We start from the raw sequence: 15,381 nt of genomic DNA on the forward strand, positions 1-15,381 counted from the left end.
TAGAATTTGGACGAATGTCCCTGTGCACTCTAAGTGACCTGGCTAGAGAGGGGTATGTAAAAGATGAAATTGGATCATACATTTAAAGCTGACCGAACACTGGCCCTCAAAATCCTTAAGATGTCCCTGCTTGTACCTCTCTGCACTGTGGGTCCAGGCTGGAGTAGAGCTGCCTCTCACACACGTGCTCTTCCTCCCCCTTCTGCAGCTGGAGAACCTCTCCAACTTCATCAAGGCCATGGCCCAATATGGCCTGAACCCGGTGGACCTTTTCGAAGCCAACGACCTGTTCGAGAATGGGAACATGACTCAGGTGCAGGTGACTCTGCTGGCCCTTGCAGGCATGGTAAGAATGACAGCAGGTCTTTGCACTGTCCTTTGTACTCGACAGGCCCCAGACCTCCCCTACAACACTTGAATCCTAGTAATCACAGTAGCCACCCCTACATGTCCCAGACATTAGAGGCTCCCGCACACATCCCTGCGCTGCGCTGACCCGGTACTGTTTTGCTTCTGAGAGGTTAAAGCGCGCAGCTCTGCACTGCTCTAGGCCTGACAGATCACAGCATGTGCCCACACAGGGTCATGTGTACAGTTGATCACAGGATTAGTCTGTGCTCGTCTTCAAGCTTTGCCTCTGCAGTGACTCTCACCAGCCTGTGTCACTTTATTGATCCAAACCTAAGCGATCACTGCGCGTGCCAGATCCCATCGCAATCAGAGGCATTGCACCTCGTGCCTCTGTGCCGATAGATAGCACGGTGATCCCGGTGCTGGTCTCCAGCCAGCGGAACACCTCATGCTCCCTCACAACCCTGGGACAATGAGTGGCTGCTGGGATCGGACAGATCACAGTGAGCGTGCACTCCGTGTTCTGACATCGAATGAATGCAGCATGTGGTGCCGCGCGCCTCACAAGTCCAATAGGTTTCAGCAACTACCAGTGCTTTGTTCCAATTAGGACAGAAGAAAGCCAGTCCACGTGCCACCTTCAGCACCTAAGCGCTCACGGTCCACCCCATCACTGTTCTGAAAGGGGAGATCACAGCATGTACCGTCCACTATTCTGAGACATCACAGTCCTTAGTCTGCTCCATTCCCAGTCCTTACCCTGCTCCAGTCCTTACCCTGCTCCAGTCCTTACCCTGCTCCAGTCCTTACCATTCTCCAGTCCTTACCATTCTCCAGTCCTTACCCTGCTCCAGTCCCAGTCCTTGCCCTGCGCCAGTCCTTACCCTGCGCCAGTCCTTACCCTGCGCCAGTCCTTACCCTGCGCCAGTCCTTACCCTGCGCCAGTCCTTACCCTGCGCCAGTCCTTACCCTGCGCCAGTCCTTACCCTGCGCCAGTCCTTGCCCTGCGCCAGTCCTTGCCCTGCGCCAGTCCTTGCCCTGCGCCAGTCCTTGCCCTTCGCCAGTCCTTGCCCTGCGTCAGTCCTTACCCTGCGCAAGTCTTTACCCTGCCCCACCCCTTACCCTGCCCCACCCCTTACCCTGCCCCACTCCTTACCCTGCGCCAGTCCTTATCATGCCCCAGTCCTTACCCTGCTCCAGTCGAGGCGCAATACACCAATGCATTACTATCAAAGACATGCTGTATCCCCAGATCCCACTCCTAACCAATGCCCATTGAACCCTCACAGGCAAAGACAAAAGGTGCCCCCACTCCAGTGGATATTGGGGTGCGCTACTCAGAGAAACAACAGCGGAATTTTGACGAATCCACCATGAAGGCCGGCCAGTGTGTTATTGGACTGCAGGTGAGACGCAGGGACAGCAGAGCTGTGTACTAGGGTGGTGGTTCAGCACGGTGCCAGTCAGTGAGGGAAGAGGGTGCAGGTGAGACGCCGGGACAGCAGAGCTGTGGTGGTTCAGCACGGTGCCAGTCAGTGAGGGAAGAGGGTGCAGGTGAGACGCCGGGACAGCAGAGCTGTGTACTAGGGCGGTGGTTCAGCACGGTGCCAGTCAGTGAGGGAAGAGGGTGCAGGTGAGACGCCGGGACAGCAGAGCTGTGTACTAGGGCGGTGGTTCAGCACGGTGCCAGTCAGTGAATGACGAGGGTGCAGGTGAGACGCCGGGACAGCAGAGCTGTGTACTAGGGCGGTGGTTCAGCACGGTGCCAGTTAGTGAGGGAAGAGGGTGCAGGTGAGGACCCAAGGTATCATGGCTTTGGAGAGTGGAAAGGAGCGGTGTGGCTATAGTTCTGGATTGTGCAGACGCGGACGTCCTCTGTGCCTATTTGAAGGTGCATGTCTGCTCCATAGTATTGCCATGCTGGTCAGTGTTGTTGGACGGGAGCTAGATGGGTAGATCCGAAGGTGCCCTCGACCGGCATGTTTATCCCTTCGCAGGTCAACATGCACAGTCCTACACTCTGAAGAGGAACAAATGGCTCTGGCGTTGAACAGATCTTATAGGTTCAGTTCTCAATCCTACAAGATAGGCCCCCAACAGGGCCCAGGGCGAGCAGGTTTGAGGGCCCAGGGCGAGCAGGTTTGAGGGCCCAGGGCGAGCAGATTTGAGGGCCCAGGGCGAGCAGATTTGAGGGCCCAGGGCGAGCAGATTTGAGGGCCCAGGGCGAGCATATTTGAGGACCCAGGGTGAGCAGATTGGAGGGCCCAGGGTGATCAGATTTGAGGGAGTCGTGAGTACCCTGTATGCTCGACTGTGACGGTCAGTGGTCCCTCGGTTAGGTGAGACAGTCAGGAGCCCCCAAGAGACGCGAAGTGTATTCAAGAAGCTTGGGCCCTGGGGATCACGGAGCCAGATGGGAGCTTCCCCAGAAGTGCGGACGGTGTGAGAAAGATGAAGCAGTCACGATGACCCAAAGATTTCCACATTATAAAAAGATTCAATAACACAGAGAGGGGGAGTGAGCCAGCTGGACCCGGGGTGACCTCTGATGTAGACAAGACAGCCACCAAGCTTGAGCAGGCCCGACTGACGGTCCTAGGCACTCAGTCCGGCATGCAGCGGGTCAGGCAATCATTGTAATCCCTCAAGGACAAGTGCAACACAACAGACGGCACCTAGAGACAACAGACGAGAAAGGTAGATGGTGATACGAAGCAAGGATTGTAGCACAGGGGTGCAGGGAGACAGTCGGAGGCCTCGGGTCAACTGGCACCAGCTGAGAAGCAGAGACTGAGCATATATGGGGCAGTAAAGGTGATGGAGGAGGGGGCATGTGGGGTGACATGCTGACCATTAAAGTCAATTTCTGCTCTCATTTTGCCATTTTCTTTCTGGTGTTGATTATTAGATGGGCACAAATAAATGTGCCAGCCAATCAGGAATGACCGCCTACGGCACAAGGAGGCACCTTTATGATCCTAAGAACCAGATCCTGGCACCCATGGACCATTCTACCATCAGTCTACAGATGGGCACCAACAAGTGTGCCAGCCAGGTAAGAGACCACGGGCAGTAAGAAGAGCACATGCAAACAAGTGTGCCAGCCAGAAATGGGGGCAGACAGGGGGCCAGTCGCACCAACTTATGTGGCATTCAGATGGGGGGGGGGGGCATAGTAGAGATTAAGTGCACCAAAAATGAACCAGGCAGGTGAATGGCCACGGCAGCGAAGTCTACAGTGAGTTCATCATTAAGTGTGCCAGCTAGTTATGGTGCACGCAGAACAGCAAGAGGTGATGTACTAAAAGGCAGAGTAGCTTAGAGGCACCAAGCGAGCCCTCCTATTGAAGGAGCCTGGGGAGGCGAAGAAGCGGGGAACACATGGGGGTACAAACAAGGGCATCAACTAGGGGAAGGAGGTAAAGAGAAGTGCCTGTGCTCTAAGTGCCCCGGTGAAGTCATGACCTTACTACCATGAAAAGGAGGAGGGTGGGCGTCACTTAGGTAGCATGGGGGCATAAGGCGTTTTAAAAATAACGCAGACATATGGACTCAATACAGGCTTTCCAGGACTGCTTAACCGGAAAATGGTAAACACCATTCCACACCAGATTTTGAGGTGTCAGATTCTTAAGACCTTCCCCAAAACAAACCTCCTTCAAGACTTAAGCACAAAACCTCACACTGAGCGGGTCACAGTTCAGAAAAGACACCAAGGTGATGGGTTTTCTCAAAAAGAGGACCGGCTTCCAGTGGAGCGTCTACTCCAAAGCACCAAGCAGCCTCCACTAGGGTGGGCCACAGAGTATCTAAAAATTATAATGGACCAGGGTGGATAAGCAGCACTGATGCTCCTGGACCTCAGTGCCGCCTCTGATACGGTTTCCAATCCTATTTTACTTCACTGACTGGAAGAAGCTGGTATTACAGGCAAGGCCCTCAGGTGGCGTCCCTCTATTTTGGGACAAACGCAGCTTTCAGGTTAGCGAGAGGCCCTTCATGTCGTCCAGTCATCAGCTGTACCGTGGAGTTCCGCAGGGCTCGTCTCTGAGCCCTATGCTTTTTAACATTTTATGTCTGCCCGTTATCAGATATCATCTGTTCCTTTGGTTTTAAGATGGTATCGTAGGCAGACTATACCCAGCTGGTTGTCACACTGTCACCAAACATGGACCCTATCTCCGTGAGGCTCAACACAGCCTAGACAAGGTTTTTGAGTTGATGGTAACCAGTTGCTTGAAGTTGAATGGTGAAAAGACAAGGTTTTGGTATTAGGGAACAAACCAACTCTCTGGGATCAAATCATCTAGCCATCTCCTCTAGGAGAACGTCCAGTCCCCAAGTCAGAAGTAAAGGGATGACCCTGGACAATCATCTAACCATGGCCTCCCAAGCTAAAAAGCTGGCTGGTAGCCGTTTTGGCCTCTTGAGAGCCCTGAGAAAGGTCCTGAAATGACTCCCGACAGAGTCGCGTAGAATCGTGATTCACGGTTTGATCCTGTCTCGCCTTGATTATGGCAACTCGTTTTATTTGGGCAGCCTGAAGTCAGTGACTAAAAAAGTCAGATTAATCAGAAAGCTGCTGTCCGGATACTGTTGGGTATTCTGAAAATAAAATTAGCAGCTGCTGCGCTCAAACTCTTCACTGGCTGCCCATAAGTTGCAAATTAAAGGCACTATGCATCATACATCGGGCAAAGCACAACACAGACCCTGCCGACCATGCCAATAGGGACCGGAGGTCAAACAACCATGAGGACGGTCTTTTACTTACCTCGCACCCAAGCTCTGGAACGCTCTGCCTACCAGCCTCAGACTGGAGGACAATTGCCTGACTTTCAGAAAAAACGAAAGATGTATTTCTTCCCTTAATCCTTTTATCTCTTTTATTCACTGACTCCAACCACGCCGATAGTAGTGGGAAGCCCGATGTCCATGCGCTTTACAAGATCGGTGAATAGAACACCTCTTACTCAAAGCCAAAGAAAATGACAAATTGCTTAAAGGAAGGCATTTCAAAGGGGCGGAGGTCCTATAAACTTCCAAAATGAAAATGACAAAACCAAAAGATGGCCCATTTCTCCTCATCTTTCCCTCAGTGCCCTGACTCGGGTGAAGAAAGTCACAGGCAGCAAGATGTGTGTCCTACTGAACGTGGCCGCCCATCTCACTCAGGAAGACACCGAGGAACAACTGAAGAAGAACCCAGTGAACGCGTCCTGTCCTGAAGAGACCTCAACTTGCCTCGGATATTCAGAGGGCAGCTGCTCAACAGGACGGCTGAGGAGGAGGATTTTCTGCTTGAGGTCTCTCCTGCGCAAAGAACACTCCTCGGCTGCTGCTTGTGGCAAAGACTGCGTTGAAAACAAGAGCTGTGATTAGAACCAGCTCTAGGGCTCCAGGTGTAGGAAGGACGGGGGAAGTCTGCTCCCCAGGATCCCACGGGCATAAAGGGCAACAGGTTCCAGGCTCGCTGGTGGCGCACACTCCACAGCAGCACAGGCCTGCTTACAGACAACAGCAGGGAAGGCAAGCAATAGGTTCTATAAGGCACTCGTACTAAACACAGCAGACAGTGCCATAGTCCACATTTATAAAGTGCAAACTACTCACCCCGAAGGTGCTCAAGGCGCTGGGGGCCGTCGGGGAGATTAAGTGAGCTATTGCCCAGAGTCGCATGATGCTGAGCCGGCGCCGGGGATCGAACCATGAGCCCCTCGCTCCGGAGTCAGCTGCTCTGGTCGCTGTGCCACACCTCTCCCTTTCAGTCGTCACTTCCAGCACAACAGCAAACCTCACAAAGTAAGTATTTTCAAAAGCGCAGTGTGTGTGGCAGCTCCAGATCTCAGCCAAGATGAACCTTGAGGGGGAGTTCATCCTCTGCCAAACCAGGACCTCATTCTCATACTCACTCCTCCCCCCAACCCCCTCCCCCACCTAAAACTTCAGCACCTGTAGGGGGAGATTAAGGGTTTTTTCCCAGCGCTGGAGGGAAATCGCCAACAAATTGATACTGTTTACTGCAGAATTCACACAAATCCCTGCGTGTCTTTAAACACAAGAAACAGGGACCCTGGAAAGAGCAGCTTTACTCAGGGGGCGCTGGGGACCCTGGAAAGAGCAGCTTTACTCAGGGGGCGCTGGGGACCCTGGAAAGAGCAGCTTTACTCAGGGGGCGCTGGGGACCCTGGAAAGAGCAGCTTTACTCAGGGGGCGCTGGGGACCCTGGAAAGAGCAGCTTTACTCAGGGGGCGCTGGGGACCCTGGAAAGAGCAGCTTTACTCAGGGGGCGCTGGGGACCCTGGAAAGAGCAGCTTTACTCGGGGGCGCTGGGGACCCTGGAAAGAGCAGCTTACTCGGGGGCGCTGGGGTGCAATAAGTCTACATTCTAACCCCAGAGAAAAATGCTGGTTCTAGAGACCGAGCTTGTGTTTACACATTGTGAACACGTATTTGCAAAGAAAACACTTTAAAATGGCAACACTTCCCAGACTCCACAGACACTTTGCAATGGTCTTAGACCTAAAGGAAGCGTATTTAAACGTTCTAAGGTAGCCAAGGCTCTGTCATCGGCTCATATTTTTGGGAGGTGGAAAACATTACCAATTCAAAGCCTTACCTTCTGGGACACGATCCGCTACAGTGGTATTTATGAAACAGACGCCTTGCTGTTGTGTTTGCTCATCTTTAGGGTGTATGCGATCCTTTACCCGGGTGATTCGTTGGTAACGTGGAAGCCAGCTCGACAATGGGTGTCACACACACAGGAGACAGTGATGTTGCTACACAAACTAGGATTGTACTGAGACACCAAGAAATCCCATTTGGTTTAGCTCAATTCGATAACGGCAAGAGCCTATCCCATATATGTAAGTGAGTGAAGACAGTCTACCGAGTAACTCCCCCATACTAGACCTCTCAGTCTCTAAGAGTCAGGGTAATAATGAGGCCTGGTTGTTCTCCTTCAAGTGTTTTGTGAGTCCGTTCTCTCAAGCGACTACGAGGATCGAGTGTTATTGCGACCCAATGTTCAGACACACCTTGCGATGGTGGATCAGAAGATACCTGCTAGTGGGCACACAGCGTGCAGGTCCACAGCAGCAGCTAGCAGTCCTGATGGAGACCTCACTGAGGGGCTGGTGGGGGAACTCGTCCGTCCTAGAGATCCAGGCGAGGGGACTCCCGCCAAAGGAAGACAGAACATCAACATGCTAGAAATGAAAGCAGTGTTTGTAGCTCTCAGGGTATTTCAGGCACCACTGCCGGAAAAGATCGCGCTAATTCACACAGACAACACGGCAACAATGATGGCTGATTCTCCTCATCGCAGCCTTCGTCCATAAAAAGACCCTTTCAAATTCAGAAAGCGTCTCAATTTAGTCATTAAAAGCTAAGCTAATGACCTTAATAGAGCCCTTGGCCTCTTCCTTCAGGATATGTGAAGTGGTTACGAAACAGTGTGCGAAAACAAGCGTAATCCTGATTCAGGGGCACTTTGTATGTATCAATGTTTGTCTACGAAAGCCACAGAGCCAATAAATAAGAAAGCACTGGCACATTCACAGCTTCTATTCTAATTGGATTTATTTTAAAAGGAACAATAGTCAGCTAGTGATGCCTTTAGAGAGCCAGTTCAAGTTTATTTTAGGAAATAATACTTTCTTAAATGCTCTGGTACCTACACATAAGCAAAGATAGTCATTGTTGATGCCAAGGACAGTCCTATGATGGTGGGCAGCACTTCGGCATCTGTGATAGACGCAGTGCAGGCTCTCAGGAGATGGGAGGCTTCAGAGGTTAAAGAAAATCCTGGAAGTAGGGTGTCATAGAAGTTCAGAAGGGGACAACATGGGCGCCGGACTGATCCTGACCACTCTCTTGAGTTAAGCTCAAGTTCACAAGAAGTCCAATATGAGCGAAGTCCTCAAATTAATGCTCATGTAGGTTGTTTTTGCCACTGTTTGGAATTATTTTAGATTCATCTACTAAAAAGTATACATTTCAAATACTGTGAACCCAGAATAGGTATTAAACTGCAAGGTTTTTGCGGCAGGTAAGTTTGGATTCATGTGCAGTGCTTGTGTCTGCTAGAGGCAGTGTTTCCTCCCAGATGACTGTCCAAAAGACCTTCTTTACCTCTACTCTGTCCTTGCCCACCCTGTCCTCTTTCCCTTGCAGGTTGGCATGACAGCCCCTGGGACCCGGAGGCACATCTACGACACCAAAACCGGCACCGAGAAGTGCGACAACTCCTCGATGTCCCTGCAGATGGGATACAATCAAGGGGCCAACCAGAGCGGGCAGATCTTCGGCCTTGGGCGGCAGATCTATGACCCCAAGTACTGTCCGCAGGGAAACCCAGAGGACCTACCCGAGCCAGACCCCGAACAGCTCACTAGGCAGCAGCCACACCAGTATTATCAAGATGGGGAGGATGGTGACTTGTGATCGCGGTGTCAACTCTTCTGCTAAGCTGGGCCACCCGAGGCCACAGCGAGGGACCGATTCTTCCCACTTGGGCCATCCTATTTAAAAATGAAACTGGTCAACTCCAATTTTCCACAAAGTGCGATGAATGAAGACTCTTGTTGGGAGGAGGTGCAGGAAACTGCACAGCAATCTTGGGTCATGTCCGTTATCTCAGTGCAGCTGCTGAGTTGTGTTATGTCTGGGGGGGGGGGCAGGGTAAAGATGAAGAGACAAACCTCACAAAAGCCCTTGACTTAGGTGTGTCGTGGCTCTCAAAGGTAAATACAGGAGTGTGTAACGACAGTTACTCTGCCAGGACGTGAATTATAAATCCTGATTGAAAGCTCAGATGCCTTCCCAAGGAGATCACTCCAGTCCTCACTCGATAATGCTCATCATCTGTGAACCACACCATCCATCCATAGACCAGACCACTCCTCAAACCACAGTCCTTCCCTCGATACGCAATTAAGTCATCCTAGACACAATCCCCTCGTCACTGGCCAGCAGTCCTTCCTCGCTGTACCTACTCCATCATCACTCCTTCAGTACCAAGCTGTATCATTCCCTCCCTAAATGACATTCCCCACTTTCTAAGTCCAATCATTCCCTTACTTGATTAAGCCGCTGCTTGAGTAGACAAATCCTTTTACTAATTCACGAGTACCTCTCAGTCTAGGAGTTGTTTCTTCCTTCTAGACTGCGTCACTCGAGCAGGTCTCTCTACTCACCAAAGCTGGACTCTCCATTCGGTGCATGATAGAGGTGTGACGCAACAACAAAACTGCCCTTCTCTGAGTGGTTGTCTCCTCGTGGACATTTTAGGAGTAGAAGAGTTGTGGGTTCAAGTCCCTCCCTGGTTTCCAGTCCCATTCCTCCCACGGAACCTTGGTTTCTCTCCCTTCTTGTTGGGTTGACCAGAATGCGCCCAGGTATCTCTTCATTCTGTAAAATCAAAGTCTGGATCTGAATGCTTTCATGATGTTCCTGCAATCCATCACATTCATTCTTTAGGGAACAATTGTTGTTTTAAAAAAAAAATGTTTTGTCTTGTAGTGTGATCCAATGGTGGCTGACTCTTTCCTTCCTAGAAGTGTGGAAGGTGGATGCGTAGAAGCAGCTCTGTGATGAAACCAGCCAAATATCATTAGGTGCCTATTTATGGAATGCTCTAGTAAAATATTTTTTATACCTTTAGGATTTTTAACTTTGTTTAAAAGTTTTCTTTCTGTAAGAAGAAAATGCTTAGATTGACTAGAAACTCTATATGTTGGGACCACATTAGTCTGCCAATTTCTGTTCATTGGGCTACTGAGTAGCTATGTAGGCGACTAAAGCAAATACAATGTAGTGTTAAATGTGAGCAGATAGCATCTGTGTTTGGATATCTCTGCTCCCTGTCAATTTGAAGGTAGCGCCTGGCAGGACGGGAGTTCTGATTGGTCGCTTCCATGGCCACAGGCGAGAACAGCTGACAGGTCTGATTTTTGTTTACTGAAATCTTAAGTTACTCCTGAGCCTTCTTGTGCAGCTCAAGCCTTCGGCTCGATGGCACTCCTCGAACCACTCGTTGAACTGGAGACTGGCTAACTGGATATAGGTTTCTTGTTTCCTTTAGGATGCGCCCTCCCTTCAGTTATGGTTGAGTGTCCACCGGATAATGTGCGTCGATGGTGGCCTCCTCCGTTAAGGAAATGTAAGAAAAGACCATCCTGTGTGAGAAGGAACTGGAAGCTGTCGCAAAGCTGCACAAAATCATCTCCTTTGCCACTTGAACAATCTCCATGAGTACAAACTGCGCGCAGCAGATTCAAGAGACGGCAATTTATATGTGAAACGTACAGTGCATTCCAAATGTGTCTCATTCTGTGTATTAAAGGACTTGGATTGAAATTGCTTCCGTCTACCCTGCTAATCTCTTTTGTGTCATCTACAAACAAGGGGGGGCTTGTAAGGAAAGTGGAAGCTTTGTAGCATGAATCGGTTATAAATTCACATGCTCTGCCTACGCGCCCACCCTCGTTGCAAGTTAGAAAAGTGTGCAGGCTTTTGCTCAAAGGTTTTAAGGCGGTCTCTGTTTCCACACTTCTGTTTGACATTGACTAATGCTCTGTATCACGCTAATATCGCTGCAATCTTTAAATATTTTTTTTCTTCCACTGGGTTCACGTGCACGGTCGCGGGGGGTCTGCAAAAAACAACCTATAAAATGACAGCCTTAGTGATGTGGTCAGCGTCAAGATTCTTCAATATCTACACCAAATAAAGTTGTGTAGAGCAGGAGTATTTAAAAAAAAAAATCGGGGTTCTTCATGTCGGAGTTGTCAGTAATAGGTGTGCAGAAACAAAATGCTTGTTGCGTGTGTGGCTCTAGAGTCGATATGTGCATCAAGGCGAAGCTTGGAATCCAGGTGACACCTCAAATCCTTGCCGATAAGATGGCGTTGCGGTATTACCTAGTGTTCCTCGTTTAAGCCATAGTGGTGCTAATCCATTCTACGGTTTACAGGTCCGAATGAGGTGTCAGATTTTCTGTGCGTCAGTTTCAGTTCATGTAACACACCCAGTTTGCCATGTCTTGTAAGCAGTGTGTTAATGTCTTGAAGATTTGGGGAGATCAAGTGTTGGTATCTCGGAGGGTCATGCATGTACTGGCGGAAGGGACCCCATCTTTCAGCTGCAGTTCAACATACATGTTAAAGGCAGCTAGTCGATAGCCTTGGGCGTAGGGGTAGAGGCGGAGTTTGCAAATCGCACTTGTTGTAGACTGTCCGCCAGGTAGGAGCTGAGCCAGTTGAGTACAGTGTCTCCACACACCATGTGGTTTCAAGGAGGGAATGGAGAACGTCAAAGTCAACAGTGTCGAAAGCCGAGGCCTTAACAAGTAAATCTCATAGCCTGGTTACGTCATTGCCAAGAGTCCAGAGAGCGTAATCCCCAATCTTAAGAAGGTTGGTTTCGCTGCTGTGGTTGGTTCTGAACCTCGGCTAGAAGGTGCAAGAGGCCGTTCTTATTGACGTGATCATTCAGTTTCAACAAAACACATTTGTTCGAGGCATATGAGCTGCAGACTACACACTTTTGCATAGATCGCCATATGGTGTTGGGCCCGGATGTTTGCAGTTTGTTTTTCCTCTTGGAAAGTCTTTGAAAGTCACGAGGTCGGTGACTCCTCCTTTGGTTCGTATTGCGCATGGGCTTCGGCTCCATCCTCAGATTGTTTTTTTCCGCCATCGGGCTCGGATGTAATACTTCGCGCTCCGGTTCCGAACTTTTCCAGTTCAACCATCGACTCAAGATCCTCGTTCATCGAGATTCTTCGATACAAATCTTATTAATCACCTTCTCTTCGACACTTCTTCGATTCCAGTCTTCGACGACGGCCTTCGGGCCTATCCCGTCTCCGGTCTCGGCTGATGGAAAGAACTCACTTCAAGAAGTGCCCTCGATGTGGGTCCAAATTCCCCCACACCGATCTTCATGAGGTGTGCAACCTCTGCCTCTCCCCTGAACACGAGGCTCGAGACTGTCCCGCCTGCAAGTCTTTTAGATCAAAAAAGACTATTCGAGATCGAAGGGCAAGACGCAACATGGCGCACTCCTCGACCTCCGCTCCAGTCGACCTCTTCGGGGACGACGTCCAAGATCCGGGACAGCAGCACAGTGAAGACAACCTCGTCAGTGCTTCCGAAGCAGACGACTCAGATGTGGAGGACATCACCCCGGCGCAGAGGGTCGTGAGTACAATACCCCCTCCCACACCCTCGCCGACACCCAAAAAGGCTTCGGTCACGCCTTCACCTCCGAGCCTAGGCAAGACCAAGGACACTGCTTTTAACACCCCACCTTCGGGCCCGGTAAAGAAGCCTAATAAGCCTTCCGGCAGCTCGGGCTCGAGCCAGCCTACCAGCGGTGCCGAAAAACTACCTTCGGCACCGAAGAAAAAATCGGCCTCCACCTCCACACCGAGCCCTGCACCAAAGCCCTCGGTGTCGAAACCCGGCCTCTCAGTGCCGACCAAACATCATAAGACCCTCGGCACCGACACTCCCGTGCCGAAACCTCTCTCGGCGCCGAAAAAATCGGAGGTTCCAAAAAAGCACAGCACAGACAAGCCTAAAAAGCCGTCGGCCCCGAAAACCTCGGCGCCGACCGAACAACCAGTGTCGCAAGAACTATTCACACCGGATCCTTTGCAAAAGACACTTACCAAGGATCCAAAAACTGGACATTTGGCACTGTATTAAAAAAGACTTTTGGACAAACCAGCTCCACCTCCAAAGAGGAAGGACTGTGCTACTTCCCCTTTCAGAGTGCCTTCCCCACCTCCTCCACCGCCGCCCCCTCCACCCCTGCCTCATCGCTCTCCGACCCCGTCTCCAGATCATGATGATCAAGGGGACCCATACTACGATCCAGCAGATGTGCCACAAGACCCCACCCCTACTGGATCCCCAGACCCATGGGATGATTATAACAATCTAGACTTCCCAAATGTCCCACAGGATGACCTTTATCCATCCAGTCCATCCCCACCAGAGGACTCGTTAGGTTTTCACCACCTACTACAGAGGGCGGCACATTATCACGGGGTAGAGCTACACACTGACCCAGTGGAGGAAGATTTCCTCCTAGACACCTTTGATACCGCACATAGGTCTACCTCCATACTATCTATGCTCAAGGGGGTAATAAAACATGCGCCAGAGGTTTTTAAAGACCCAGTCAGGGCTAGGGTCATTAACCCACGCATAGAGAAAGTATAAAGCTGCCCCCACAGATCCTGCCTACATCAAAGGGCCAGCGCCACTGGATTCCCTAGTGGTATCCACGGCACGGAAGAGGTCAAACTCCCAGGCGTTAGGCGAAGCACCACCACCGGACAAAGTCAAAGCTACTGGACGCGTCAGGAAAGCGCACTGCGTCACAGGCAGCCAATATATGGCGTATCGCCAACACCCAAGCGCTATTGGCCAGATACGATAGAGCCCATTATGATGAGCTAGAAACCATCATGCACCATCTCCCTGAAAAATACAGAAATAGGGCCAATAAATTAATTCAAGCGGGGAAAACCATAACCAATACCTCTATACGCTATGCCCTAGACGCGGCAGACACAGCTTCCAGGACCATAAACGCCAGTGTCCTCCTCCGTCGCCACGCATGGCTAAGAGTTTCAGGTTTTAACCCTGAGGTACAAGCCTCCATATTAAACCACCCATTTGATCAACAACATCTATTTGGTCCGAAGGTTGATGAGGCCCTCGAAAAGATGAAGAAAGACACTGATACGGCGAAATCTATGGGAGCCCTGCAGTCACACCCTCCTAGACGCTCCTTTCGCCGCTCTTCCTTTCGAGGCACAGGCAGAGGCTACTCCTCAGATAGCGCCTCCACATCCTACAAATCCCCTCCTCAGTCCACCTTCACAAGGGGTTATCAAAGAGGCGGGTATAGAGGCAATAATAATAAAGGCAGAGGCAAAACAAATACCGCCCGCTCTGCCACACCTCCTGCCCAATGACTTTCCCCTGCTCCCTCCAGACCATCCCACTCCGGTCGGGGGCAGACTACAAAATTTCCTTCACGTCTGGGAGACCATCACCTCAGACAGATGGGTGACTCAAATAATTCATTCAGGGTACTGCCTAGAATTAACATCTACCCCTGCAAACATTCCACCCAGGCAACGCCCAATGTCACAAGAACATGCCACGTTACTAAAACAGGAGGTAATCTCCCTCCTGCAAAAACAAGCCATAGAGCAAGTCCCCGTCAATCAGCAAAATTTAGGGGTCTACTCCCTGTACTTTCTGATACCAAAAAGAGACGAGACTCTACGACCTATTTTAGATCTCAGGCCTCTAAACACTTACATACATTCAGACCATTTTCACATGGTAACCCTTCAACAGGTTCTTCCACTCCTCTCCCGACTTTCTCACCACACTGGACTTGAAAGACGCATACTTTCACATTCCAGTACACCCTGCTCACAGAAAGTACCTAAGATTTGTAGTGGACGGGCAACACTACCAGTTCAAGGTGCTCCCGTTCGGGGTCACAACAGCACCAAGGGTATTCACCAAGTGTCTAGCAGTAGTGGCGGCACACCTCAGAAGACAGCACATTCACGTCTTCCCATATTTGGACGACTGGCTAATAAAAGCCACATCCTACAACCAATGTGTATACCACACCGCCACTACAATCAAGCTACTTCACCAGCTAGGCTTCACGGTGAACCACCAAAAGTCTTACCTGATACCATCACACACAAAGCAATACCTCGGTGCCACCATAGACACCTCAAAAGGAATAGCCTACCCCAATCCTGCCAGGATTGCAAGCATTCAGGCTTTGCGTCAAAGATTCATACTTCAACACTCTCTCCCAGCAAGAGTGTTTATGCAACTGATAGGGATGATGGACTCTTGCATTTTCATAGTGCCTCACGCAAGACTCCAGATGCGTCCACTCCAGGAGTGCTTAGCACGCCAGTGGAACCAGGCCCAGGGGCAACTGACAGATCTGGTGTTGGTAGACGGTCGCACCCAT

General features: G+C 50.6%; 1 protein-coding gene across 1 annotated transcript in view; it reads left to right on the plus strand.

Annotated features, from left to right (window-relative positions):
* CNN2 (calponin 2) overlaps nucleotides 1-10,716 on the plus strand; it is a 37,290-nt gene extending 26,574 nt beyond the window's left edge. Inside the window, exons 4-7 of the mRNA XM_085638757.1 lie at nucleotides 209-346; nucleotides 1,641-1,757; nucleotides 3,260-3,406; nucleotides 8,530-10,716. Of these exons, the coding sequence (XP_085494883.1) occupies nucleotides 209-346; nucleotides 1,641-1,757; nucleotides 3,260-3,406; nucleotides 8,530-8,799 (672 nt within the window). The 3' untranslated portion in view covers nucleotides 8,800-10,716. The remainder of the gene's footprint in view (nucleotides 1-208; nucleotides 347-1,640; nucleotides 1,758-3,259; nucleotides 3,407-8,529) is intronic.
* Nucleotides 10,717-15,381: the final 4,665 nt, after the last annotated feature.

The sequence above is a fragment of the Triturus cristatus genome, chromosome 12 (genome assembly GCF_964204655.1).
Source record: "Triturus cristatus chromosome 12, aTriCri1.1, whole genome shotgun sequence".
In the NCBI taxonomy this organism is placed as follows: domain Eukaryota; kingdom Metazoa; phylum Chordata; class Amphibia; order Caudata; family Salamandridae; genus Triturus; species Triturus cristatus.